The sequence below is a fragment of the Physeter macrocephalus genome, chromosome 10 (assembly GCF_002837175.3).
Source record: "Physeter macrocephalus isolate SW-GA chromosome 10, ASM283717v5, whole genome shotgun sequence".
Classification (NCBI taxonomy): Eukaryota; Metazoa; Chordata; class Mammalia; order Artiodactyla; family Physeteridae; genus Physeter; species Physeter macrocephalus.
The window spans coordinates 16,283,293-16,309,754 of NC_041223.1; the positions used below are offsets into that span (position 1 = coordinate 16,283,293).

The 26,462-nt window shown below is 40.1% G+C and overlaps 1 protein-coding gene across 1 annotated transcript; it reads right to left on the reverse strand.

Moving 5' to 3' along the window:
• Positions 1–1,610: 1,610 nt before the first annotated feature.
• GINM1 (glycosylated integral membrane protein 1) lies at positions 1,611–25,618 on the reverse strand. The gene is made up of 8 exons (XM_007107917.4): positions 25,426–25,618; positions 20,890–20,949; positions 20,622–20,718; positions 15,081–15,232; positions 14,385–14,541; positions 7,746–7,879; positions 6,178–6,341; positions 1,611–1,928 (listed from the first exon to the last, which is right to left on the reverse strand). Exons 1-8 carry the CDS (start codon positions 25,543–25,545, stop codon positions 1,817–1,819), a joined length of 996 nt encoding a protein of 331 aa, XP_007107979.1. The 5' UTR covers positions 25,546–25,618; the 3' UTR covers positions 1,611–1,816.
• Between the last annotated feature and the right edge of the window lie 844 nt (positions 25,619–26,462).

A 26,462-nucleotide genomic window follows, 5' to 3' on the forward strand; every position in this document is an offset into this window, starting at 1 on the left:
GCTCCGCGGCATGTGGGACCCCCCCAGACCGGGGCACGAACCCGTGTCCCCTGCATCGGCAGGCGGGCTCTCAACCACTGCGCCACCAGGGAAGCCCCAAGTTTTTCCTTAATGGATGACATAAGACCCTGTCATCATTTAAAGTTAGAACTGGTGATTTCTAGCAACTGAGAGAGTGAGGAGGACGTTAAAGTGTTACCAGCTGGGTGACTTGAGGATCAAATTGTAAACCGCATACTATGATTTATTCGTCTATAATATCGAGATAGCACATTACAGGGCTGTTATTCCTTATTAAAAACAGCTAGGCAGGACTCCCCTGGTGGCGCAGTGGTTAAGAATCCGCCTGCCAATGCAGGGGACCTGGGTTCGAGCCCTGGTCCGCGAAGATCCCACGTGAGTCCGCGAGCCACAACTACTGAAGCCCGCGTGCCTAGAGCCCGTGCTCCCCAACTAGAAGCCACCGCAACGAGAAGCCCGCGCACCACAACGAAGAGTAGCCCCCGCTCACCGCAACAAGAGAAAACCCGCGCACAGCAACGAAGACCCAACGCAGCCAACAATAAAGTTAATTAATTAAAAAAAAAAAAAAAAAAAGAATCCGCCTGCCAGTGCAGGGGACATGGGTTCGAGCCCTGGTCCGGGAAGATCCCACATGCCGTGGAGCAACTAAGTCCGGGAGCCACAACTACTGCCCGCATGCCTAGAGCCCGTGCTCTGCAACAAGAGAAGCCACCACAATAAGAAGCCCGCAACGAAGAGTAGCCCCCGCTGACCGCAACTAGAGAAAGCCTGCGCGCAGCAACGAAGACCCAACACAGCCAAAATAAATATTAAAAAAAAAAAAATGAAACATCACTCCTTTACTACCTTCATCTTTCCTCCACACATACTTCTATTTAGCCAAAATCTAAGGTGGTTGGTCTTAAAAACCAGTCATTTCTTTTTTGAATAATGTGTTTTAAATGCAATCAAAAGAAGAATTTTAGTATTATATGTCCTCGATCACATTGTAAAATATACGTCAGTTTGGGTGATCGTTGAACACTGTTGTAGGGTAAATAAGATGATATTTAGAACCACAAGAGCAAAGGCACGTTGTAATTCCATGACATTGATGGGCTCATTAACTGATGTGAGCCTTGGTTTCAGCCAGTGTTACGTGAAAGCAGCTATTATATATAAGTAACTCTCACATGGGCAAAGTTTTTATTCCAAAAAGACTGTACTTTTTTCTTCAAAAAAATTTATTTTTAGAGTGAGAACATGTCACTATTTTAAAATCCTGGTTCGTTCAAGGTAAGTAGTCTTGGTACAGGATACAATTAAATCATGATATACTTCAGTGATTTTATACTGAGTCACATACTTAATATTAAGGCACATTGTACTCAATAAAAAAATAAGTGTTAAGTTCTTGAGCTTTTAAATTAGAATTTCATAAAGTGCTTTTCATAAAGTCTTATATATTATAGCAATTAAGTGTATATAATTTCATTAACAAAGGCACCTTGAAAAGTATTGGCACGTGGCATTTTGTCTGGCCTTTTTTTTTTTTCTTTTTGGTAGTTTCAAAGTTTCTTCACATCTTCTCTTCCATTTCGTTTAAATTTTCTTTAACAACTCACCGTCTGAACAGCCAGCCCCATTATTAAGGTGAACTTTAACTATCACTTTAAAGGTCAAGTTTTAGGCAGTTTTAGGAGTTTAGCAATTTCTTTACTGTACAAACTGATTCCTAACGATTTAAAATTATATTCGAGTGGCAAATTTGAACCAATAGACTAATTCTGAGTCCATGATTTGAGATGGTGTATTAAACACATGTTTTATCTTCAGGGTTTTCTGCTGTTTTCTCAGTACCATCTGGATATAAGTTGAGAGCTGTCACAGGCATAACATTCACTTTCTCCAACTGAAGAATTCCTCTGAAATAAAAAATTAAAATTAAAGTAAGATAGGGTTACTTCGAGGTTATAATTAAATATATACCTGAGGTTAGGTAATTTTGCTTCATTTTATTTCGTTTATGATGGTTATATAAATCCTAAGTCCAAGGTTCACTTTAACCAAACTGACTGAGGGAACAGAAAGGAGTAAGAGGAAGTTCTTTACCTGGTAGTGTAGGAGATGACAGATAAGTTACAGATCTCCAAGGCAGACAGAGTCCTAGATTTGCACAAGTTGGGCAAAAAGCCTAGGCCCAAGCGTCTTTCTAACCAGTACTCCAGTGGAATGCAACCTTAGATCTTTAGACAGCATTTCTCCTTCTGTTACTAAAGTACCTGACCAGGGAGATCTTTGGATTGGATCCAAAACCCTGTATTGCAAGCTCAGTATCACCCTAATCAGAATGTAAACAGAAGTTAGTTGTTTATAGACCTGAACAAGCTGATTCTGAAGTTCACAAGGGAGAAACTGCAAGAATAGCTGTAACATTTTTTTTAAAAAGAACAATGCAGAGAAGAGACAGTTGCCCTAACCAGCTAGCAGAGAATTTATTAAAACACTATTTATTAAATTAAAACCATGCTACTGGCACAGGAATAGACTAGATCACTGGAGGAAGAGAGTCCAGAAACAAGACTAATGTACATGGGAATTTAGTTCATAATAAGGTAATATTCCAAGTCAACGGGCAATAGAACAATGGCCTCTCTGGGAAGCAAAATCAACTAGCTCAAACAATACACAAAAGTGAGGGTAAAAACTAAGTTTTAAGAAAACAATGTAGTTTTAAGATGGGAAAGGTATATTTGAGAAAAAATTAAATCCTAGAAGCCATAAAGGGAAAACATGAATTGCCCTAACCCCAAATTTACAATTTCTGTATGACGCGGAATACCATAAATAAAAGCAAAAGACAAATCATAGTCTGGGATTTAAAAATATACATATATCTGCAATACATATTATGTATGTATAACAGACAAAGGAGTCCTACATGTTAATGATTACAAAAGGCAACACAACTGAAAAATGGGCAAGGGTTCTAAATAGGCATGTCACAGGAGAAATTACACAGCTAAGCATCACAAAGATGCTAGACTTAGCTAGACCTAGACTAGTAAAGGTAGTAGTAAGAAGAAAATGGAAATTAAAATGAGATTTTTGTCCACAGTATAAAAAGCAAAAAAGACTGCTATCAGGTGTTGAGAAGATACTAAATACATATACTCTGACCCAGTAATTTCACCTTTTAGGACTCTATCCTACATAAATATACATGTGCAAAGAGATATATGAACATTTAAGAATATACACTAGAGCATTATTGGAAGTAACATGAAATTGGAAATTACCTAAATGTCTAATGGAGGAATGGTTATATTATGGCATACCCATATGTGAAACACTATGCAGCCATAAAAAGAGTAAGTCCATATATGTATTGATAGGAAAAGATCTTAAGCCCATGGTTACCAAACTGCACTGAGACCCCTGGCATGGCTCACAGAGGTGCTACAGAATATTTAAAAATTTCAAGACTTCTTCAGACAGAGAAAGAGAAATACCGTATGATATCACTTGTATGCAGAATCTAAAAAGAAATGATACAAATGAATGTATTTACAAAACAGAAACGGACTCACAGACTTAGAGAATGAACTTATGGTTACCGGGGGGGAAGGGTGGAGGGAAGGCGAGTTTGGGATGGACATGTACTCACGGCTCTATTTAAAAAGAATAACCAACAAGGACCTACTGTATAGCACAGGGAGCTCTGCTCAATGCTATGTGGCAGCCTGGATGGGAGGGGAGTCTGGGGGAGAATGGATACCTGTATATGTATGGCTGAGTCACTTTGCTGTGCACCTGAAACTACCACAACGTTGTTAATCGGCCACACTCCAATATAAAATAAAAAGTTAAAAAATAAAATTCAAGACTTCATGTGTAATACTAGCTTGAGGGTAGTTCACGATTTTAACATTAGATTGTACTACACATTCTTTTTTCAATGAAGTCTCATCTTTGCAAAGCTGGATTTGGGGCAGTTATTGTGATAAAAAGCAAATACAGTACAAAAAACTAATGTTGAATGGGAAATGAGGGTGGCAGTGTCCAATCTGATTCTAAGATATGAGTATTGTGTAGTGCCCTGTAGGTACACAATCCCACTAGTAAGTTAAGAAATAAAAAATATTTTTTCTTTCAATGCTTTTTCTGGCCTAGGTAAGGGCACCAAGAAGAAATTCCTGGCACACTGAGTGCTATGAACCAAGAAAGTTTGGGAACCTCTGTTACAAGTGAGGAATACAATTTGTGGGACAGTTGAGAGTCTAGATTGATAAACCATTATAAGTATCTAGTATACAATTACGTCAATACACAGAATTTGGATAAAAATGCATACCCAAACAGTTAACAATTACTACCTCTAAATAAAAGAATTAAAGAACAGGGAAGTGAAAAGGTACTTTTAACTTCCTGTATTGATAAAATTTCTACTACCAGAAAGAATCCTCAGTACAATTGCCAATGATAAAGTATATTGAAAATTCGGTTTTTAATTTTACATTGCATTTTTTCACACAGAGGAGCCCCTGATAAATAAAACATTTGGTAAAAGAACAATTAAAAAATTTACAACACTGTTTTCTATGTAGATTTGCATAATAAAGATCAAAAAAAAGTTCGGAGCTTCCTGGCAGTCAAAGGGAAAAGGAAGAAACTATTAAGTTATAGAGTTTTCATTATCAGAAAGAAATGGGAAATGGGAATTCTCCAGGGGAAACACAAACTAAAAGGTGGGAGGGGCACTAATATTTCTTTACTCTCAGTTGCTCTGCTTGTATTATGACTTTGACCTCTAACAATCCTTTAAGGGAGGCATTAGTTCAGTGTTACACATGAAGAAATGGAAATTTTGAAGACCTCTTGACAAGCAAGTGGAAAAAAAGCAAATGTTTAAATTGGGTCTTTTTAAAAATAAATAAATCCTATGGTCTTCTCCACATGGTCCAATGTAATTTAGCTAAGCCAAAAGTTGTGGTCATCAGGCTTCCCTGGTGGCACAGTGGTTAAGAATCCGCCTGCCAACGCAGGGGACATGGGTTCGATCCCTGGTCCGGGAAGATCCCACATGCCGCAGAGCAACTAAGCCCACGAGCCACAACTACTGAGCCCATGTGCCACAACTACTGAAGACCGCGCGCCTAGAGCCCGTGCTCCGCAACAAGAGAAGCCACTGCAACGAGAAGCCTGCGCACCGCAATGAGGAGTGGCCCCCGCTCGCCGCGACCAGAGAAAAGGTCGCGTGCAGCAAGGAAGACCCAGCGCAGCCAAAAATAAAATAAATAAAAATTAAAAAAAAAAAAATGTCATCTCTATTGAGATTTACTTCTAGTAAGACGACTAAAATGACTAGTTATTTAACTTGTAAAAACGCCAACAATAAATTCATTTTTAAATTTATAAAATAATTTCTTACAGTTAAAAAAAGAAAATCAAGCTGTACAGAAGGGGAAAAAGTGAAGGTCTCTCCACTCCTGGTCTCATTCTCACTTATTAGACATAACATCTCCCTTGTCATTCTGGAAATCTCCTGTGCATTTATATACATATACACGTACTTTTCTTTTACCCAAATTGGATGATACCATTAGACAACTTTTTCCCCCATCTAATACATCTTGGACTTCTTCCTTTTATAAGCTGCACAGAATCCCACTGCATGTGTGAACCATTAGCTATCAAACTCCACCTATAAACAGTTCAGAGGCTTCCTCTTTTGCTTTTGCTTTTTGTTACAAGCAGTGCTGCCGTGAATATCCTGTTAGTCTTCAAAAATTTACTTCATTTTAAATCGATACTTTGGGGTTGAAAATAGTGAAGCCCTCTTGTTTCATTTCTTTCTTATTATACACCTTGCCGTTTTCCATTATAGAGATTTGTTTCCTTTCTCTCTCTAATAAACTAAGTTCTTACACAGCAGAGTTTGTCCTATCCACATATGAATTCCCAAGACAAGTGTCTTGACCATAATAGGTATCTAATAAATGTCTTTTAATTTTGCTAAAGTTGAAAGATGGGCTAGGAAAAAAAGATGTTATTTTCCCTCCCACTTCTCTTATCCTTCCTAATGTTTATATTTTCCACTCTGAAATACAGTAAATACAACTACTTTTTAATCATTAAAAATACTAAAATTGATCCAAAATAAGAAATACTCACTTGTATTCACAAACTGGGAAAAGCACCTTTAAGATGGTTATTACTATAACTGCTCCTATAATTCCAACCACCATGACATTCAAAAACATAAAGAATACTGGGAAAACACTACACCAGAACCTGCACAGATCTTTTCTGAACTTTTCCATCCACTGACACATCACCTTTAAAAAAAAAAAAAAAAGGGGTTGATTAGATATGCAAGTTTCATTTGAGCTCTAAGAAACTTTAAAAATTATGTTCTAGTTTTGGGTGATGATAACATTATATACCTTGACTGTGGTGGTGGTTACATGGGTGTTTACACTTGTCAAAACTTATCTAACTGTACATTTTAAGTGGGTGCATTTTACTTTCAAATGTACCTCAAAGTTATTTACAATTTTAAAAATTATGCAAAACAGGCACAGAAATGTTGCTATACTTTACAATGATTTACACTGCTGTCGAACTGTAAACCAAGTGAAAATAATTGCTAATTGACAAGAAGAAGGCTAGTCCACTTACATAAAATGGACCCGTCCACTATGTGTTTCCAATATTTGGAGGACAAGAGAAGGAGAGAGAGACAAACATACCAGTCGCTTTTGAACCAGACGGGGCATTCACTGTGCACAAAACCTATTTCTGTACTTAAACAGTGACAGAAGAAACTCAGGTGTGCTTTGACGGCATATGGGCTTTGAAGAGTCTGTTCTTGGGCTTCCTTGCCCTGAAGGAGATGGGGCAGACAGTGAGGGCGCCAGAGTTCGGGCAGCACAAAGTGACCTGGATTTCTCCAGCGACCCCACGTAAGCAGCCCTAACCTTCAGTGAGAACCTCTTCAAAGAATCATCTCTGGAATCCATTTTGACTAACCACAGACCCTGCTCATTTAAATGTAAATTATTCCGAGTGAGGGGCCTAGCTGACACAGAGAGAGATTCCAGGGCACCGTCTCTGAACCCAGAACATATTCCCAGCCGGCAGCATAGTGTCACTAAGGCTATACAAGGCCTCAACAGGCGCCAGTGCGTATTTACGTCTGCACCCATCTTATTTCAGTCCTCACAACAACCTGACGAGAAAGGCACCCCTTTGCTGTACAGATAAAGGAAAAGGTTAGAGAGGCTAGGAACCTGTCCAAGATGATACAGCTAGTGAGTGACAGAAGCAGGATTCAAACCTAGGCAGTCTGATGCCAGAGAGCACACTCTTAATTAACCAAGTGTGCTTAGTCACTGCGCACGGTCCTGAGGGGACCGTGCGTGTGTGTTTGTGTTAGAAGTCACAGAACAGACAGACACATGGGGACATGAGAAAGACTCTGAAACGGAAGATCCCGAACAAAATGAAATCTAATGCCTTAATCATCATTATCTGACTACATTACTAAGTGAAACTTGAAAAGGAAGACAGGAATACCTAAAAATATCACATTAAAACAGTGATGAGTTCATTATTAACAATATCCCATGGATCCAATCCTCATGGTTTCCACGTCATCTTAAATGCTGATATTTATTTTCTTTACCATAACCATAAATGCTTGTAGTACATATAAAGAGAACCCCAAACGCCTGATTTACCTTATACGAAGATGGAGGCTCTGCTCTGAGAGGAGTTTCAGGTAATTTGCCAGGTAAAGCGTCTTCATTTACAGTGGTTTCCACATTCCTGATAAGATACTGGCTGGTGGTCTGCAATGAACTAACACTTTCCCCTGAGGAGGAAGAGCCAGGTCACCAAAATGCCAGGCATATGCTGATGTCTCTCCCACTAGTCCTAAGACTACTACACCAATAACATTTCAGATAGCAAGAACATACATTTTTCCATGGGAGAAAAACAAACATTTGATTGTTTAGCTTTAAATGCCAGAAAGGAACCCCAAATTTAGAGAGTTAAAAGGGAGCTACAGCAGTTACGATTCTGTCACACAGAAAGTCAAATTTTTTAAAGTTCTGTGTTTCAGTGGGAAAAAATGGATACTTCCTCCTCTAAATGAACTTAAATGAACGACATTCTTTTTTTTTTGCGGGCCTCCCTCTGCCGTGGCCTCTCCCGTTGCGGAGCACAGGCTCCGGACGCGCAGGCTCAGCGGCCATGGCTCACGGGCCCAGCCGCTCCGCGGCATGTGGGATCCTCCCGGACCGGGGCGCGAACCCGGTTCCCCTGCATCGGCAGGCGGACGCGCAACCACTGCGCCACCAGGGAAGCCTGAACGACATTCTTATTATGTATTTTGTGATGATTACCCAGAGTAAGAGTAGATAGATGATTACAGCAAAATGTCACTCTGTAATCAGCATTGATCACATTCTGCAAAGTCTCAAATGGATATATAAAGCAATACATGTTAAAAAGCATTTTTAAGAGAAGCTTACTTCGAAACATATTAATTATGATTAAAAAGTTACCAACTAAAGAAATAATTTCCTTAACACTTTAAATAATGGTCCTTTAAAGTACCTTTCTTGGAGAGGTTGGGCAGGGTAACTAAAATGTCACTGTCTCGGGAGATCGAGTACAGCATGCTTTCTTCCAAAGGCAGGGTGTAGCTTGAATGTCTGAGTATTCCCTGATTCTTAACTAAAATATCTATTTCAGTAACGTCCTTCTGTTGAGCCTATTGAGAAAATATAAGCAATTACTCTTTATTTTAAATAATGGCACAACCTGGTAAGAAACTAAAACTGAATTTTCCTCCCCGATTTCTGAAACTAAAAACCTTGTCCTAGTCACACACAATTCCTCTTTCTTTCCCCCCCACTTTAGGGTATTTAATTTGCAACTTTCATCACACTCCTGTGTGCTCACTATTAGAGGCTCGCTCTCAGTTCCATTTCGTTGACTTAAGAGAGACTTAGCCAGAGGAAATGGCAGCAGAGCTACAAACCAAATTCAATCTCTTCACTTACTTGCTCTGTTTAATGATATTTACAATATTTTAAAGTGATATAAACATGTATGAATATGATCTTTTTTCAAATTAAGACTTCAAATGCTAAACAAGTAAAAACTTCTGAGTGATTGGATACACGCAACACTAACGTAACTTTTTTCCTTATTAAGTCAGAAATAAATAATAAAATAACTGAACACATGCACAGCACTGAGCACAAATCTTTGTAATTTAATTCTCAATTAGTAAGCAAACTATCTTACTTGTTTTCCGTCAATCTCTACTACCTCTTCTTGAACGACAATTAGTTGCAAACTGGAACCAGATGTCATAGGCCACTCATGAACTAAAATCCTTACACTGACAATTCCAGAATATACTTTTTCCTCCAAATTTTCCAGATTTTCATTCTTCACTATAAAAAAAAAAAGTAGTGACAGCTTTGAACAAAAATTGCCACCAAATCAGTTACTGAATTTGATTATTTTGATGACATTTACATGGAACGAGACAGTTGTACACCAGTATCTTTGCCTTTCTTCCTCTCTGACCTCATATTGATGTTTCAGATCTATGAAAACAAAGACAACTTGACAAATCCTTACAATACTTACACTCATTTGAAAAGGGGAAAATGCCTGATGGCCTTTAGATCTTGTACCGAACTCCACACTAGCCACACCCTTCCTAGTCTTTTATATAGCTTGTCAATGACGAACCGACAAGGCGTTAACTATTTACGAAGCAGGCCGGAAGACACTGACAATCCCATGTGTTAGCAAAGTGAGCATGTTCATCCATCCATTCATTCGTTCACAAAATCCAGTGATAGAAGGGGCCCAAGCAGAAAGGACACTTGAGGCTTTTTCTCAATCCTGTCTCCAGTAAGCGACTCGTTACTGTTGGAGAGGTCAGGAATGGGGAAGAGGGTGGGAGAGCCCTTAATGACTGACTCTCCACTAATGGACGATTGGGGTAGGATCAGCTACCGGCCCTGCTCCTCTCTAGCTGAGAAAGCCCGCCCCACCCTGGCGGAGACGGGGTGTGGCAGTTGCAGCGGGCTTATAAAGCCAAGAAAGTGAAAAAGATAGAAAAAGATAAATCAGTAGAAACCAACGAAACTGCCGCAAAAGAAGCATTTTGCTTTTGTTCCTCAAACGTTATTGTCTGAGAATTACTTGCCAAAAAGGAACCCAGATGGATATTCTGCATCCATATCCAGCTGTTTAAAGTGATGCTGTGCCTTTGTAGAGCTGTTCCCTTGATCTAGAACGTTCTCCATGGGCTTCCCTGGTGGCGCAGTGGTTAAGAATCCGCCTGCCAATGCAGGGGACACGGGTTCGTGTCCCGGTCCGGGAAGATCCCACATGCTGTGGAGCAACTGAGCCTGTGCGCCACAACTACTGAGCCTGTGCTCCAGAGCCCACGAGCCACAACTCCTGAAGCCCGGGCGCCTAGAGCCCATGCTCTGCAACAAGAGAAGCCACCGCAGTGCGAAGCCCGCGCACCGCAACGAAGAGGCGCCCCTGCTCGCCGCAACTAGAGAAAAGCCCGCGCGTAGCAATGAAGACCCAACACAGCCAAAAATAAATAAATAAAATAAATAAATTTTTAAAAAATGTTATAGAATGCTCTTCTCCATTATTCACTCTCCTCCCATACATTTTTAATAAACTCCATACATTTTAAATAAACTCCTACTTGGGTAGTTCTAGATACCATATCCCTACAATGCTGAGTTCATGCCTTCTTTTTTTAAGCACTAACTTTCTCGCAGTGTAGCTCTTAGTTTAGAAACCTGTCTCCTCAACTAGGCTGAGTTCTTTGAGAGAATGCATCAAGTTTATTGTTCTATAGCCTTTGTGAATCCGTGATTCCACCCAGAATTATAAATACATAATTTAAAGTGAATATCCTATCATAAATTGTCAATAATGTTCAGACACCTGGTCTAGTGGTTCTAAATCCTAACTATGCATCAGAATCACCTGGGAACAGTATAGATGCCAGAGCCTCACTCTAATCTTAATAAATCAAAATCTCTGGGGTGTAGAGACTAACATTTGTAATTTTTTAAACAGGTACAGATATTTTTATTGAGAAACAAGGGGCCTAACCCTTGGTCTCAATCTAAGTTGACGAACCTGTTCTTCCTTGACTTCTCTGTTTCTGTTAATAAACCCACCCTTCTCCAACGTACCAAGGACAGGAATTACTAGGTTACCTTAGATTTCTTCACCCTCATCCTCTGTATCCAGTCAGTTGCTTCCTTTGGACCATTCCAAAGTATCACTTATATTTGTCCTTTCCATCTCCACCTACCTCCCCACCCAATGTCTAGTTCATTAGCTACTTACTATTACAGTACTTACCTATTCTCCCCTTCTGTAATCCCTCCCCACTTCAAACCATTCACACAACAGCAACAGATTAGTCTTGCCATGACATGGTTTTGATTATACAGTCTCCTTGTGCAAACGCCTTCAGCAGCACCCCCGTGACCTCTTTGGTGGTTCTCTGCCTGGTCCTCCTTCTTCAGGCTCGTTACAGCGTGCCCTCTCTCAAGTCTGCCTAACTTCCCTCACATCCTCTGAGGCTCCTGACTGGAAAACTTCCCTTCTCTCGTGGTCCATGTCAGTGTTTTCACTATTTACCCAGCAGCCTCCCTCATGGAACAGTGGGCTCCTCGTCAGCCTAGTTGTATGCCCAAAGGCCAGTGCACTAGGACACAGATTCAATGCATGAGAAAATGCAGTCGTATAAATACATCAAAGCAGGGACTCTTCAGACTCCAAAGCTGGTACTGCTGTTGTAGAATAAAACTAATAACAACAAAAGCCCTCCATATTCTGACTTTCCCTACTGAGGTAGACAGCTTTCCAAAATGGCTCTCAATGACCCTTACCTTCTGACATTCACGCCCCTGTGTAACTGTCTCCTGCTGAGTGTGGGCTGGACCTAGTAACTTGTTTCTAACAAACAGAATACAGCAAAAGTGCTGGAACGTCACTTGTGTGATTAGATTATAAAAGACTGTGACTTGTGTCTTGCGGTACTCTCTCCCTGACACTCTCTCGTACTCTCACTGAGAAAGCCAGCTGCCATGTTGTGAGATACTCTACAGAGAGGCCATGTGGCATGGAAATGAGGGAGGCCTCCAGCTAACATCTTGTGAAGAACGGAGGCCTCAGTCCAACAGTTCACAAGCAACTACATCCTGTCGACAACCATGTGAGTGAGCTAGGAAGCAGGCCTTGCCAGTCATGGCAGAGCCAGAGAACCCAGATAAGCCAAGCTCAGATTCTTGACCTGCAAGAACTAGGAGATAATACTGACAAAGACTACTAAGTTGGGGGTTAAATTGTTACACAGCAGTATAACTAATATATCTACAAAGAAGAAATTTTTTTTAAAGAATTAAGGATAGAAGACTTTTTGTTGTAGCTGCATTTAATGTTTTAAAGATTCTTGTAACGGATAAAGTAGGCTTTTACTTCTGCTTTCAAGGAAATAAACTCTGTGCAACTGGGATGACTAGAAAGATGACTATAACAAATAAAGCAGCCAGATTGCACTCCATGTCAAATTCCTAATAAATACAGCATCAGTGGAATATTATTCAAGCCAGTAATGGCACTTCTTTTCCTAGCTATGATGGATTAGCTTGTGGTACACCAACTCTCTTACTGAGAACCACTAGAAAACATGTAAAAATATAAACACACAAACAGACACTCAAATCTGCACTAAAAAAATACTAAGGGGAATTCTTTAGGCAGAGGGAAAATAACCCCAGAGGGGAACACTGATATTCAGGAAGGAGTGAAGAGCAATGGAAAGGGTAACCATGAGGGTGAACATAAATGAATACTGGACTACAGAAAACCATTAAGTATAATTATGTTGCTTAGTGTTAAAGAACCCAAAGAGTTAAAATGCATGACGATGGCAACACAAAAGCAAAAAGCGGGGAATTCCCTGGCGGTCCAGTGGTTAGGATTCAGTGCTTTCACTGCTGTGGCCTGGGTTCAATCCCTGGTCGGGGAACTAAGATCCTGCAAGCCACGCGGCGCAGCCAAAAAAATAAAAATAAAATTTAAAAAAGCATAAAGGGAATCAATGGACTTTACATGTTCTAAGGGACCTACATTGGTTGGGAAATGATAAAAGTACTAGTTTACTGATCTCAAGGGTATCCATTAAAAGAATAGTAAAATAATACAAAAACCAACAAGATAGAGGGGAATGATGAAACAAAAAGTAAATAACCCAGAAGAGGGCAAAAAAGGAGAAGAAAAAGAAACAGAACAGGTGAGACACAAATAGGAAACAAATAATTAAGAGAGAAGATCTAAATCCAAATATATCAGTTATTACATTAACGTAAATAAATTAAAATTCCAACTAAAGACAGATGGACAGCCTGGATTAAAAAAAAGAAAGAAACCACAAGTATATGCTGCTTGTAAGACATTCGCCTCAATTATAAGGACCCAGGAAGACTCAAAGAAAATGGAAAGATACCACAAAGCAATCCACGTCCCTCCCCCATGCCTGGCCAAAAAGCAGTTACTGGTAAAATAATACAGATAAAGCTGATTTTAAGGCAAGAACATCACTAGAGATAAATAAGGACATACTATAATGCTAAATGAGTGGATTCACCAGGAAGACATAACAGCTCTAAATATGTATGGATTTAGTAATATTGTGTCACAATATATCAAGCAAAAATTGACAAAACTGAAAGAACAGACAAATATACATAGTGGAGATTTAACATACCATTCTCAGTAATTGATAGGGCAAGCAAAGAAATAAACAAAAAAATCAGTAATTTCATAAAAGATTGAACACGATTAACAACTTTGACCTGACATATATAGAACATCATATCCAACTAATCACATAATTAACTTTCTTTCCAGTACACACAGAAAGAAACATTTACTAAAACTGACCATCTGCTAAGCCACACAGCAAGTCTCTAACTTCAAAGGGTTAAAATTATACAGATTATGTCTCTGATGACAGAGGTGGAATCAGTAAAAAAAAAAAAAAAAAAAAAAAAAAAAACGACATTCTTATTATGTATTTTGTGATGATTACCCAGAGTAAGAGTAGATAGATGATTACAGCAAAATGTCACTCTGTAATCAGCATTGATCACATTCTGCAAAGTCTCAAATGGATATATAAAGCAATACATGTTAAAAAGCATTTTTAAGAGAAGCTTACTTCGAAACATATTAATTATGATTAAAAAGTTACCAACTAAAGAAATAATTTCCTTAACACTTTAAATAATGGTCCTTTAAAGTACCTTTCTTGGAGAGGTTGGGCAGGGTAACTAAAATGTCACTGTCTCGGGAGATCGAGTACAGCATGCTTTCTTCCAAAGGCAGGGTGTAGCTTGAATGTCTGAGTATTCCCTGATTCTTAACTAAAATATCTATTTCAGTAACGTCCTTCTGTTGAGCCTATTGAGAAAACATAAGCAATTACTCTTTATTTTAAATAATGGCACAACCTGGTAAGAAACTAAAACTGAATTTTCCTCCCCGATTTCTGAAACTAAAAACCTTGTCCTAGTCACACACAATTCCTCTTTCTTTCCCCCCCACTTTAGGGTATTTAATTTGCAACTTTCATCACACTCCTGTGTGCTCACTATTAGAGGCTCGCTCTCAGTTCCATTTCGTTGACTTAAGAGAGACTTAGCCAGAGGAAATGGCAGCAGAGCTACAAACCAAATTCAATCTCTTCACTTACTTGCTCTGTTTAATGATATTTACAATATTTTAAAGTGATATAAACATGTATGAATATGATCTTTTTTCAAATTAAGACTTCAAATGCTAAACAAGTAAAAACTTCTGAGTGATTGGATACACGCAACACTAACGTAACTTTTTTCCTTATTAAGTCAGAAATAAATAATAAAATAACTGAACACATGCACAGCACTGAGCACAAATCTTTGTAATTTAATTCTCAATTAGTAAGCAAACTATCTTACTTGTTTTCCGTCAATCTCTACTACCTCTTCTTGAACGACAATTAGTTGCAAACTGGAACCAGATGTCATAGGCCACTCATGAACTAAAATCCTTACACTGACAATTCCAGAATATACTTTTTCCTCCAAATTTTCCAGATTTTCATTCTTCACTATAAAAAAAAAAAGTAGTGACAGCTTTGAACAAAAATTGCCACCAAATCAGTTACTGAATTTGATTATTTTGATGACATTTACATGGAACGAGACAGTTGTACACCAGTATCTTTGCCTTTCTTCCTCTCTGACCTCATATTGATGTTTCAGATCTATGAAAACAAAGACAACTTGACAAATCCTTACAATACTTACACTCATTTGAAAAGGGGAAAATGCCTGATGGCCTTTAGATCTTGTACCGAACTCCACACTAGCCACACCCTTCCTAGTCTTTTATATAGCTTGTCAATGACGAACCGACAAGGCGTTAACTATTTACGAAGCAGGCCGGAAGACACTGACAATCCCATGTGTTAGCAAAGTGAGCATGTTCATCCATCCATTCATTCGTTCACAAAATCCAGTGATAGAAGGGGCCCAAGCAGAAAGGACACTTGAAAGGACACTTGAGGCTTTTTCTCAATCCTGTCTCCAGTAAGCGACTCGTTACTGTTGGAGAGGTCAGGAATGGGGAAGAGGGTGGGAGAGCCCTTAATGACTGACTCTCCACTAATGGACGATTGGGGTAGGATCAGCTACCGGCCCTGCTCCTCTCTAGCTGAGAAAGCCCGCCCCACCCTGGCGGAGACGGGGTGTGGCAGTTGCAGCGGGCTTATAAAGCCAAGAAAGTGAAAAAGATAGAAAAAGATAAATCAGTAGAAACCAACGAAACTGCCGCAAAAGAAGCATTTTGCTTTTGTTCCTCAAATGTTATTGTCTGAGAATTACTTGCCAAAAAGGAACCCAGATGGATATTCTGCATCCATATCCAGCTGTTTAAAGTGATGCTGTGCCTTTGTAGAGCTGTTCCCTTGATCTAGAACGTTCTCCATGGGCTTCCCTGGTGGCGCAGTGGTTAAGAATCCGCCTGCCAATGCAGGGGACACGGGTTCGTGTCCCGGTCCGGGAAGATCCCACATGCTGTGGAGCAACTGAGCCTGTGCGCCACAACTACTGAGCCTGTGCTCCAGAGCCCACGAGCCACAACTCCTGAAGCCCGGGCGCCTAGAGCCCATGCTCTGCAACAAGAGAAGCCACCGCAGTGCGAAGCCCGCGCACCGCAACGAAGAGGCGCCCCTGCTCGCCGCAACTAGAGAAAAGCCCGCGCGTAGCAATGAAGACCCAACACAGCCAAAAATAAATAAATAAAATAAATAAATTTTTAAAAAATGTTATAGAATGCTCTTCTCCATTATTCACTCTCCTCCCATACATTTTTAATAAACTCCATACATTTTAAATAAACTCCTACTTGGGTAGTTCTAGATACCATATCCCTACAATGCTGAGTTCATGCCTTCTTTTTTTAAGCACTAACTTTCTCGCAGTGTAGCTCTTAGTTTAGAAACCTGTCTCCTCAACTAGGCTGAGTTCTTTGAGAGAATGCATCAAGTTTATTGTTCTATAGCCTTTGTGAATCCGTGATTCCACCCAGAATTATAAATACATAATTTAAAGTGAATATCCTATCATAAATTGTCAATAATGTTCAGACACCTGGTCTAGTGGTTCTAAATCCTAACTATGCATCAGAATCACCTGGGAACAGTATAGATGCCAGAGCCTCACTCTAATCTTAATAAATCAAAATCTCTGGGGTGTAGAGACTAACATTTGTAATTTTTTAAACAGGTACAGATATTTTTATTGAGAAACAAGGGGCCTAACCCTTGGTCTCAATCTAAGTTGACGAACCTGTTCTTCCTTGACTTCTCTGTTTCTGTTAATAAACCCACCCTTCTCCAACGTACCAAGGACAGGAATTACTAGGTTACCTTAGATTTCTTCACCCTCATCCTCTGTATCCAGTCAGTTGCTTCCTTTGGACCATTCCAAAGTATCACTTATATCTGTCCTTTCCATCTCCACCTACCTCCCCACCCAATGTCTAGTTCATTAGCTACTTACTATTACAGTACTTACCTATTCTCCCCTTCTGTAATCCCTCCCCACTTCAAACCATTCACACAACAGCAACAGATTAGTCTTGCCATGACATGGTTTTGATTATACAGTCTCCTTGTGCAAACGCCTTCAGCAGCACCCCCGTGACCTCTTTGGTGGTTCTCTGCCTGGTCCTCCTTCTTCAGGCTCGTTACAGCGTGCCCTCTCTCAAGTCTGCCTAACTTCCCTCACATCCTCTGAGGCTCCTGACTGGAAAACTTCCCTTCTCTCGTGGTCCATGTCAGTGTTTTCACTATTTACCCAGCAGCCTCCCTCATGGAACAGTGGGCTCCTCGTCAGCCTAGTTGTATGCCCAAAGGCCAGTGCACTAGGACACAGATTCAATGCATGAGAAAATGCAGTCGTATAAATACATCAAAGCAGGGACTCTTCAGACTCCAAAGCTGGTACTGCTGTTGTAGAATAAAACTAATAACAACAAAAGCCCTCCATATTCTGACTTTCCCTACTGAGGTAGACAGCTTTCCAAAATGGCTCTCAATGACCCTTACCTTCTGACATTCACGCCCCTGTGTAACTGTCTCCTGCTGAGTGTGGGCTGGACCTAGTAACTTGTTTCTAACAAACAGAATACAGCAAAAGTGCTGGAACGTCACTTGTGTGATTAGATTATAAAAGACTGTGACTTGTGTCTTGCGGTACTCTCTCCCTGACACTCTCTCGTACTCTCACTGAGAAAGCCAGCTGCCATGTTGTGAGATACTCTACAGAGAGGCCATGTGGCATGGAAATGAGGGAGGCCTCCAGCTAACATCTTGTGAAGAACGGAGGCCTCAGTCCAACAGTTCACAAGCAACTACATCCTGTCGACAACCATGTGAGTGAGCTAGGAAGCAGGCCTTGCCAGTCATGGCAGAGCCAGAGAACCCAGATAAGCCAAGCTCAGATTCTTGACCTGCAAGAACTAGGAGATAATACTGACAAAGACTACTAAGTTGGGGGTTAAATTGTTACACAGCAGTATAACTAATATATCTACAAAGAAGAAATTTTTTTTAAAGAATTAAGGATAGAAGACTTTTTGTTGTAGCTGCATTTAATGTTTTAAAGATTCTTGTAACGGATAAAGTAGGCTTTTACTTCTGCTTTCAAGGAAATAAACTCTGTGCAACTGGGATGACTAGAAAGATGACTATAACAAATAAAGCAGCCAGATTGCACTCCATGTCAAATTCCTAATAAATACAGCATCAGTGGAATATTATTCAAGCCAGTAATGGCACTTCTTTTCCTAGCTATGATGGATTAGCTTGTGGTACACCAACTCTCTTACTGAGAACCACTAGAAAACATGTAAAAATATAAACACACAAACAGACACTCAAATCTGCACTAAAAAAATACTAAGGGGAATTCTTTAGGCAGAGGGAAAATAACCCCAGAGGGGAACACTGATATTCAGGAAGGAGTGAAGAGCAATGGAAAGGGTAACCATGAGGGTGAACATAAATGAATACTGGACTACAGAAAACCATTAAGTATAATTATGTTGCTTAGTGTTAAAGAACCCAAAGAGTTAAAATGCATGACGATGGCAACACAAAAGCAAAAAGCGGGGAATTCCCTGGCGGTCCAGTGGTTAGGATTCAGTGCTTTCACTGCTGTGGCCTGGGTTCAATCCCTGGTCGGGGAACTAAGATCCTGCAAGCCACGCGGCGCAGCCAAAAAAATAAAAATAAAATTTAAAAAAGCATAAAGGGAATCAATGGACTTTACATGTTCTAAGGGACCTACATTGGTTGGGAAATGATAAAAGTACTAGTTTACTGATCTCAAGGGTATCCATTAAAAGAATAGTAAAATAATACAAAAACCAACAAGATAGAGGGGAATGATGAAACAAAAAGTAAATAACCCAGAAGAGGGCAAAAAAGGAGAAGAAAAAGAAACAGAACAGGTGAGACACAAATAGGAAACAAATAATTAAGAGAGAAGATCTAAATCCAAATATATCAGTTATTACATTAACGTAAATAAATTAAAATTCCAACTAAAGACAGATGGACAGCCTGGATTAAAAAAAAGAAAGAAACCACAAGTATATGCTGCTTGTAAGACATTCGCCTCAATTATAAGGACCCAGGAAGACTCAAAGAAAATGGAAAGATACCACAAAGCAATCCACGTCCCTCCCCCATGCCTGGCCAAAAAGCAGTTACTGGTAAAATAATACAGATAAAGCTGATTTTAAGGCAAGAACATCACTAGAGATAAATAAGGACATACTATAATGCTAAATGAGTGGATTCACCAGGAAGACATAACAGCTCTAAATATGTATGGATTTAGTAATATTGTGTCACAATATATCAAGCAAAAATTGACAAAACTGAAAGAACAGACAAATATACATAGTGGAGATTTAACATACCATTCTCAGTAATTGATAGGGCAAGCAAAGAAATAAACAAAAAAATCAGTAATTTCATAAAAGATTGAACACGATTAACAACTTTGACCTGACATATATAGAACATCATATCCAACTAATCACATAATTAACTTTCTTTCCAGTACACACAGAAAGCAACATTTACTAAAACTGACCATCTGCTAAGCCACACAGCAAGTCTCTAACTTCAAAGGGTTAAAATTATACAGATTATGTCTCTGATGATAGAGGTGGAATCAGTAAAAAAAAAAAAAAAAAAAAAAAAATCCCCAAATGTTTGATAATTAAGCAATATACTTCAAAATGACCCACAGGATAAGGAAATATCACAGTAAATAATTAGAAAACACCACGAATGGAATGATAATAAAGATATATAATGAATTAAGTATAGGATACAACTGCTCAGAGAAACATTTACTGCCTCAAATGCATATATTAAAACAGGTAATAGGAATACTATACAAATTTTTCATATCCTTTATTTCATTCAAATAATGGCACATTCCAATGTAACATATTTGCTTGTCTTTAAACAACTCAAGATTTTAAAAGGTTAAAAAGGAAAACAAAAAAAATTTTTTAAATAAAAAGGAAAACATTATATGGACATAAAGGTGGAAGAATCAGAAAGACAATTCACTTTTCTCTTTATGTTTTACAACTGTGATAAGCACTCCTCTGAAGATTTTCGTCTCTTGCTTGTAAATCTCCATTTACTACCTCCAGGCACATTCTTACATTGTTATCAACCTACCAGACATGAAGTTCCAAGCAATGTCAAGCTCATGACAGAGAAAATGTGAATATGCCAGAAATAACCAATATAAAGTAGGAAAAGAATACACACAAGTGTTATTATATACTCTAGTAATGACGTGTAGTATTAATTTGAAATGGAAATATATAACATCAAAGAATTGTGTTTCACTAATTTAGTATTATTAAAAACAGAACAATTACGGAAGTAATTTAGCAGTACTTACCTATCAAAGTCTGACAGCTTATTCGGGTTACACCACTATTTACAGGGAAGTCATTTACATATACCTGTCCACTCTCATAGGTTATGTTAAGAACAACCTTAAAATAAAGCAGCATATACATTAATTCCAATGGTTTACAAATGATGACAAACTCTTCATGTCAAAAATACATTATCTAACTAAATTGGATATATAGATAAAAAAATAAAATAGGCTGCATGATACTTAGCTAAATGATATAATAAAAACATAACCAAAAGAGACAAACCTGTTCTTTAGATACCTCCCCATCATCTTTCAGGGTAGTTACATTAATTCTGATGCTGTCCTGAAAAACAAATATACAAATTGGGCAGGTATGCGTTTCACAAACTGAGAATAACTCAGTTCTTTTTCTTCTCCCCTCAGTTATACTTATTGTATGATCACTTATGGCAACATTAAAAGAACACTTTTAAAAACTCATCAATTTCATCCTTACAGCCTTCTAAATACCCTTCACAATTCCAATTTTTTATAAACTATATACTTTTCCACTTAATTATGAAATATATCACATATCTGAGCATATAAAATGCAAATATAGTTTAAAAGAAAAGATTAACACTCACATACTTACTACCTAGGTTAAAAACTAGAATGTCATCCACACCTTAGAAGTCCCCTGCATGACCTTTTCTGTCACATTCCCCTCATGCCCCTCAGAAGGAATCCCTGTACTGTCTTCTATGTTAACATTTCTTGCTTTTCTTTATAGTTTAACTACCTGTGTTATCTCTCTCTAAACAACATATTGTTTAGTTTTATCTGTTCCTGAACTTTACATGAGTGGAATAATATTATCATGTATTCTTCTGGAACTTCTTTCATTTAAAATTGTTATGTATGCAGCTGTAGACATTTATTTACAGCATTGTGTAATATGCCATCAAATTGTTACCGATTTACTTAACCGTTCCCTATCAGTGGACATTTGAAATGTTTCCAATTCTATTGTTTTCATATACAAAGTTGCTCTAACCCTTCTTACATGTGTCCCCTAGTGCCCATGGACAAGGACTTTCAGTGCACAATCAGTTTCAGTGCCTCTCAAGGTATGCTCAAAAGCACTCTACTCAAATATTTAAGTTTATTCATGACATGCTTACTACAGACAAGAAAGCACTATTCTAAGTAATCAGGGTCACAGGAACTATAATTTGTTATCTGTAAATCAAATTCTTTCCTAAATGTATTCACAGACAGACATTGTTATCGTAGAATGAAAACAAGACTCCTCTTAAATACTTTTTTTGTGAGGGTATTCTTAATTTTGAAAAGACAAAAATTATTCTAAACATCAAACCAATATACAAGTGGATTTCTTGGCACTGTGAGCAACTCCAATACTTTATATATTTCTAACAAATGACAGACTAAGACTGAGTGATTTTATGAGATTGGCTTGACTCCTGGGACAACCTGAGGAACAGGATTCTAACATGTAAATTCATACCATTTATTCAGGATGACTTTGGTACACTTCCCAACTCCCATAGGAGCCCAGGAAGCTTTAGGACTAGTGATTCCTCAGATCCAGCCTGGCTTTCTCCTGGCCCACCCTTATCTAGAACTAAGCGTGGGCTAGAACAAATAAACTCATCTCTAGAACAAACTAACAGTCAATAAATCATCAGGTTGGTGGCTGTATTGTTTTATGCCCAAATTCCAGCCAAGAATTCATTCCTCTTTTCAAACTAGAGGATCTGTTTGAAAGCTGTAGACTAGTGTTCTTCTAATAGCCCAGAGATAACCCTCCACTCACGGTGTCCTGAGAAACCTTTTTATAGCTTCTGCCTTTCAGTAGAGAACATACACTATATTGTGAGTAATTTATTGCACTTACATAACATCATTTGCCCAGTAGAAATATGTGGTTTGTAAAAGACAATTAACAGACTGTATAGCACACTATATTTTCCAGAAAACTAACTTCAATTAAATTCCTTTTGATCCTCTTGAATGATTTCATATCAGGGGAAACTCTCATCCCTTACTGCCTCCTGACCCAAAGTTCAGAGTCAGCCTATTTCTCGTTCTTCCTGAGAGCCTCTGACTGAACTGGAAGTTCAGGCTTGTCAGCCAGGGCAGTGTATGCTTAGAAAGTGAGAGGCAGAACCGAAGTTTCTCCCCACTCATTTTCAATTCTCCTCTAATTCCTTCACTCACAAATGCCCATCTGGAACAAAATGGCTTCCTAAGGACAAAGGTAATAGATACCTGGTTTAAAATAAGTCTGAGGGAAATACATGGAATACTTACACATATAAGAAAATAAGTGTCCTCTGGATGCCTCCCTCTCTTTGGTGACAAGTCATTTTAATATTAGAAGAATGTACTGTAATTTTTTTTTTATTTCACAATCTTTGTAACAATTTTTTTCCCAATTTTTTTTTAATTTCACAATCTGTGTAACCTCAACTTCTGACAACTACATACGTAAACAAAACATAAAACGCGGGACTTCCCTGGTGTCGCAGTGGTTACGAATCCGCCTGCCAATGCAGGGGACACGGGTTCGACCCCTGGTCTGGGAAGATCCCACAGGCTGCGGAGCAACTAAGCCCGTGCACCACAACTACTGAGCCTGCACTCTAGAGCCTGAGAGCCACAACTACTGACCCTGCGTGCCACAACTACTGAATCCCGCGCTCCTAGAGCCCTTGCTCCGCAACAAGAGAAGCCACTGCAATGCGAAGCCCGCGCACCGCAACGAAGAGTAGCCCCCGCTCACTGCAACAAGAGAAAGCCCGCGCTCAGCAACGAAGACCCAAGGCAGCCAAAAATAAATAAATAAATTTATTTTTAAAAAAACAACAGAAAAATGCTTATAACACAATAAATCTGAGTCACTGAAGAGATACAAGGAGAATTTTTCTGACTTCAACCAGTTTTCTTACAGTTAGGTCAGGCTGGATACAAAGATGAACAAATGAACAGATGTGTGATAAAGCAAGTATAGTAAAACATAAATGGTAGTCTAAGTTGGCATTATTCGATATGGTATCCACTAACCACATGTGGCTATTTACATTTAAGTTAATTAAAACTAAATAACATTTTAAAAACTCAGTTCCTCAATCACACTGGCCACATTTCAAATACTCAGTAACCACAGTAGTCTAGTGGCTACTGTAATGGAGAGAGCAGACATACACAATCACTGCACAAAGGTCAACTGGACAGCTCCTATCAAATATGCATGACCACTGTAAAATTCTTTCAAATGTTCTGTACATTTGAAATTTTTCACAATAAAACTTTGAAAAACTTAGATCAAGAGGCCTCAGTTTCCCATATACACCTTTCCAAGGAATGAGATTCTCCTTCTAGTTCATTAGAAGTTCATTAAATGAATCACCATTCATTTAACCTATGAAATTCTGAGTGTAGATCTGGACTTTACAAAAGTAGAGAGAAGTCATAAGGAGAACTGAAATGATGAACTCACTAAGAGCCCCACGGTGTGGTGTATTTTCAGCTTGCAGTCTAAATGCATTTTTTTTCATATTATAGGAACAGACTCAAATGTCTTTCGGGTTCATAAATAACTATGATGAATCTTTAAAATCTGGAAAGGGAAAAACAATGTCTCTATTTCCAGAACTCTAGGAATTATTTCATTTTTATTTGGTCTCTTGATCTCACATCCATATTTTTGAACAGCTGCAACTGTGGTCCACATACTTCAGATATAAGTGGTTCTTAGAGCTTGGGATGCTGTGGCTTCTTGGAATGTCCCAAGAGAACTGAAACTAAGCTATGCTATTATTCTACCCAGGAAGGGTAACGTCGTAACTCTCAAACGCTGAAGGTAAAAAAGTGACATTTATGGTGTCATTCACCCCTGAATTTTCAGCATTCAAGTCTTGATGCGCACCTATGTCGTTTCTTTTCATTCTGGGAAAATCGCACTTTAAAGTCTTCAAACGTTTCCCTACCACACGTTGAATTAATGAAAGGCAAATACTGGTTAATTCCACCCGGCCAAAGCAATAAGAACCAGCCACCCTTCAGGACAAGCGTGCAGTGTTCCCCAAACTTTAGCCGACCTCGGAATCACCTGGAGGACTTGCTGCAACAGACTGCTGGGTCCCTACCCTAGAGCTTCTGATTAGCGCGTTTCTGCCAGGTTCCCAGGGGATGCTGGTGCGGCTGGTTCCACCGCGCTGGAAGATCCACTCCTCTAACAACTCCCGCCAAAGGGACGACGTCGGGGTCAGCGTTGGCCTGCAGCCTCCCTCTCTCTCCGGCCCAGCGACCCGGCTGGCGTGCACCCGCAGCCCTGCGCGCCGGGGGAAGGCATTCCTTCCCGCCGCCGGCCGGGGCAGACAGGTGGCCTGGAAACGCTCGCGCTCGCTCTCAGCTGAGCAACTTCCACGTTTCCCCAGCACTTCAACACTGCCTCGCCCCAGAGCCCGGCTCTGAAGGCGCCATTACAAAAGGCTGAGATCACTAGTGATCCGCTACTTTCGACGGCACACCCCCATCAGGACTGCAACTGCCTGGACTGCCGCAACAATCGGTTTCGCTGCGCTGCGCTGAACCTCACACTGAAGAGCCTCTTTTGCGCTCTCGCCTCCCCCATCCCCTGCCGCCTCCATTTCCTGGGCTGCTTCTCCCCACTCCCGCTTTGGGGGCCCGGCCCCCAGCCCACGGCCTGCCCGCCGGAGGTGGGAGGCGTCGATGGAGACGCCGCAGTCCCACGTCCCCGGTCCCGGCTTCTCCCGAGGATCCCGGCAGAGCCGCGTCCGCCGTGCCCTACCTTCGGGGATCGGGGCAACAGCGGCGGCTCAAAGGTGCCCGTCGTCAGCCACCCGGTGACTGGCAGGGCCGCGACGATGAGCAGCCGTAGGGCGAGCGGCGCCCGCGGAGCGCCCTCCATCTTGGACAGGCCGGCGGCGGGCGGCGGGCGTTGCGGGGGGTGGGGGGCGGCTGGGAGGCGAGGGCCGAGCTGGCCCGAGGGGCGGGGCCTTTCGGAGGGGAGGAGATTGGAGGGGCGGAGCGGGGGTGGGGAGAGGGCGGGGCTGGACCCGGAAGGCTCCGAGAGCTGCGGAGGTCTAGGCCTCTCGGCCGCGGAAGAATGTTCGGGAGCGGAATCAAGTCGCCAGAAGGTCTGATTTCGTCATTAGACCGGCACTCTGATTGGGAGAGAGTTTCCTCACCTAAAAGAGTGTAAACATTTTCATTCCATTACTTTTGAATTAGTATACACTGTATGTGTACATAGGTATGTCTCTGTGTGTATATATTTACATATATCTACAAAGTGAAAATAGTGGTAATGTATCAGAACACTGTTGTACATGAAAATAACGTATATCACGTTTAGAGAGGCAGATTTATTAAATCGGTACATCTCACCTTTGTTGCACTTGGGAATTGCCTGAGCACTTTTAAAAATTACTGATTCTGGTATCTTCCGGGACACCTGAGTTTCTGATTTACTTAGTCTGGGCAGCCACTTGGGCACTGGTAGTTTTTAAAGTTTCCCAGTGATTTACTGTGACAAGGTTGAGGATCAACCCCGCATTAAGTTCAACACTCAGCGGATCGCTGGAGACGCGAGGGAACAACACTCCACTGGAAGCTAGGCCACCTGGGCTCTCAGGACTGTTCTAGTGAGCTTATTAATCTATAAATTGAAGATGATAGATTTTCTTCCCTCTTTCAGATAAAAAAAATTTTTTTTTTTTTTTTTTTTTTGTTTTGCCGTACGCAGGCCTCTCACTGTTATGACCTCTCCCGTTGCGGAGCACAGGCTCCGGACGCGCAGGCTCAGCGGCCATGGCTCACGGGCCC

What these genes read in the sequence shown, in the direction of transcription:
- GINM1 (XM_007107917.4), bottom strand. Translation starts at nt 25,545, where the DNA reads ATGGAGGGCGCTCCGCGGGCGCCGCTCGCCCTACGGCTGCTCATCGTC. An exon ending in GGGAGGTATCTAAAGAACAG is followed by an intron (nt 20,719 to 20,889) that starts GTTTGTCTCTTT and finishes CTTTATTTTAAG; the next exon opens with GTTGTTCTTAACATAACCTA. An exon ending in TAGAGATTGACGGAAAACAA is followed by an intron (nt 14,542 to 15,080) that starts GTAAGATAGTTT and finishes TTTTCTCAATAG; the next exon opens with GCTCAACAGAAGGACGTTAC.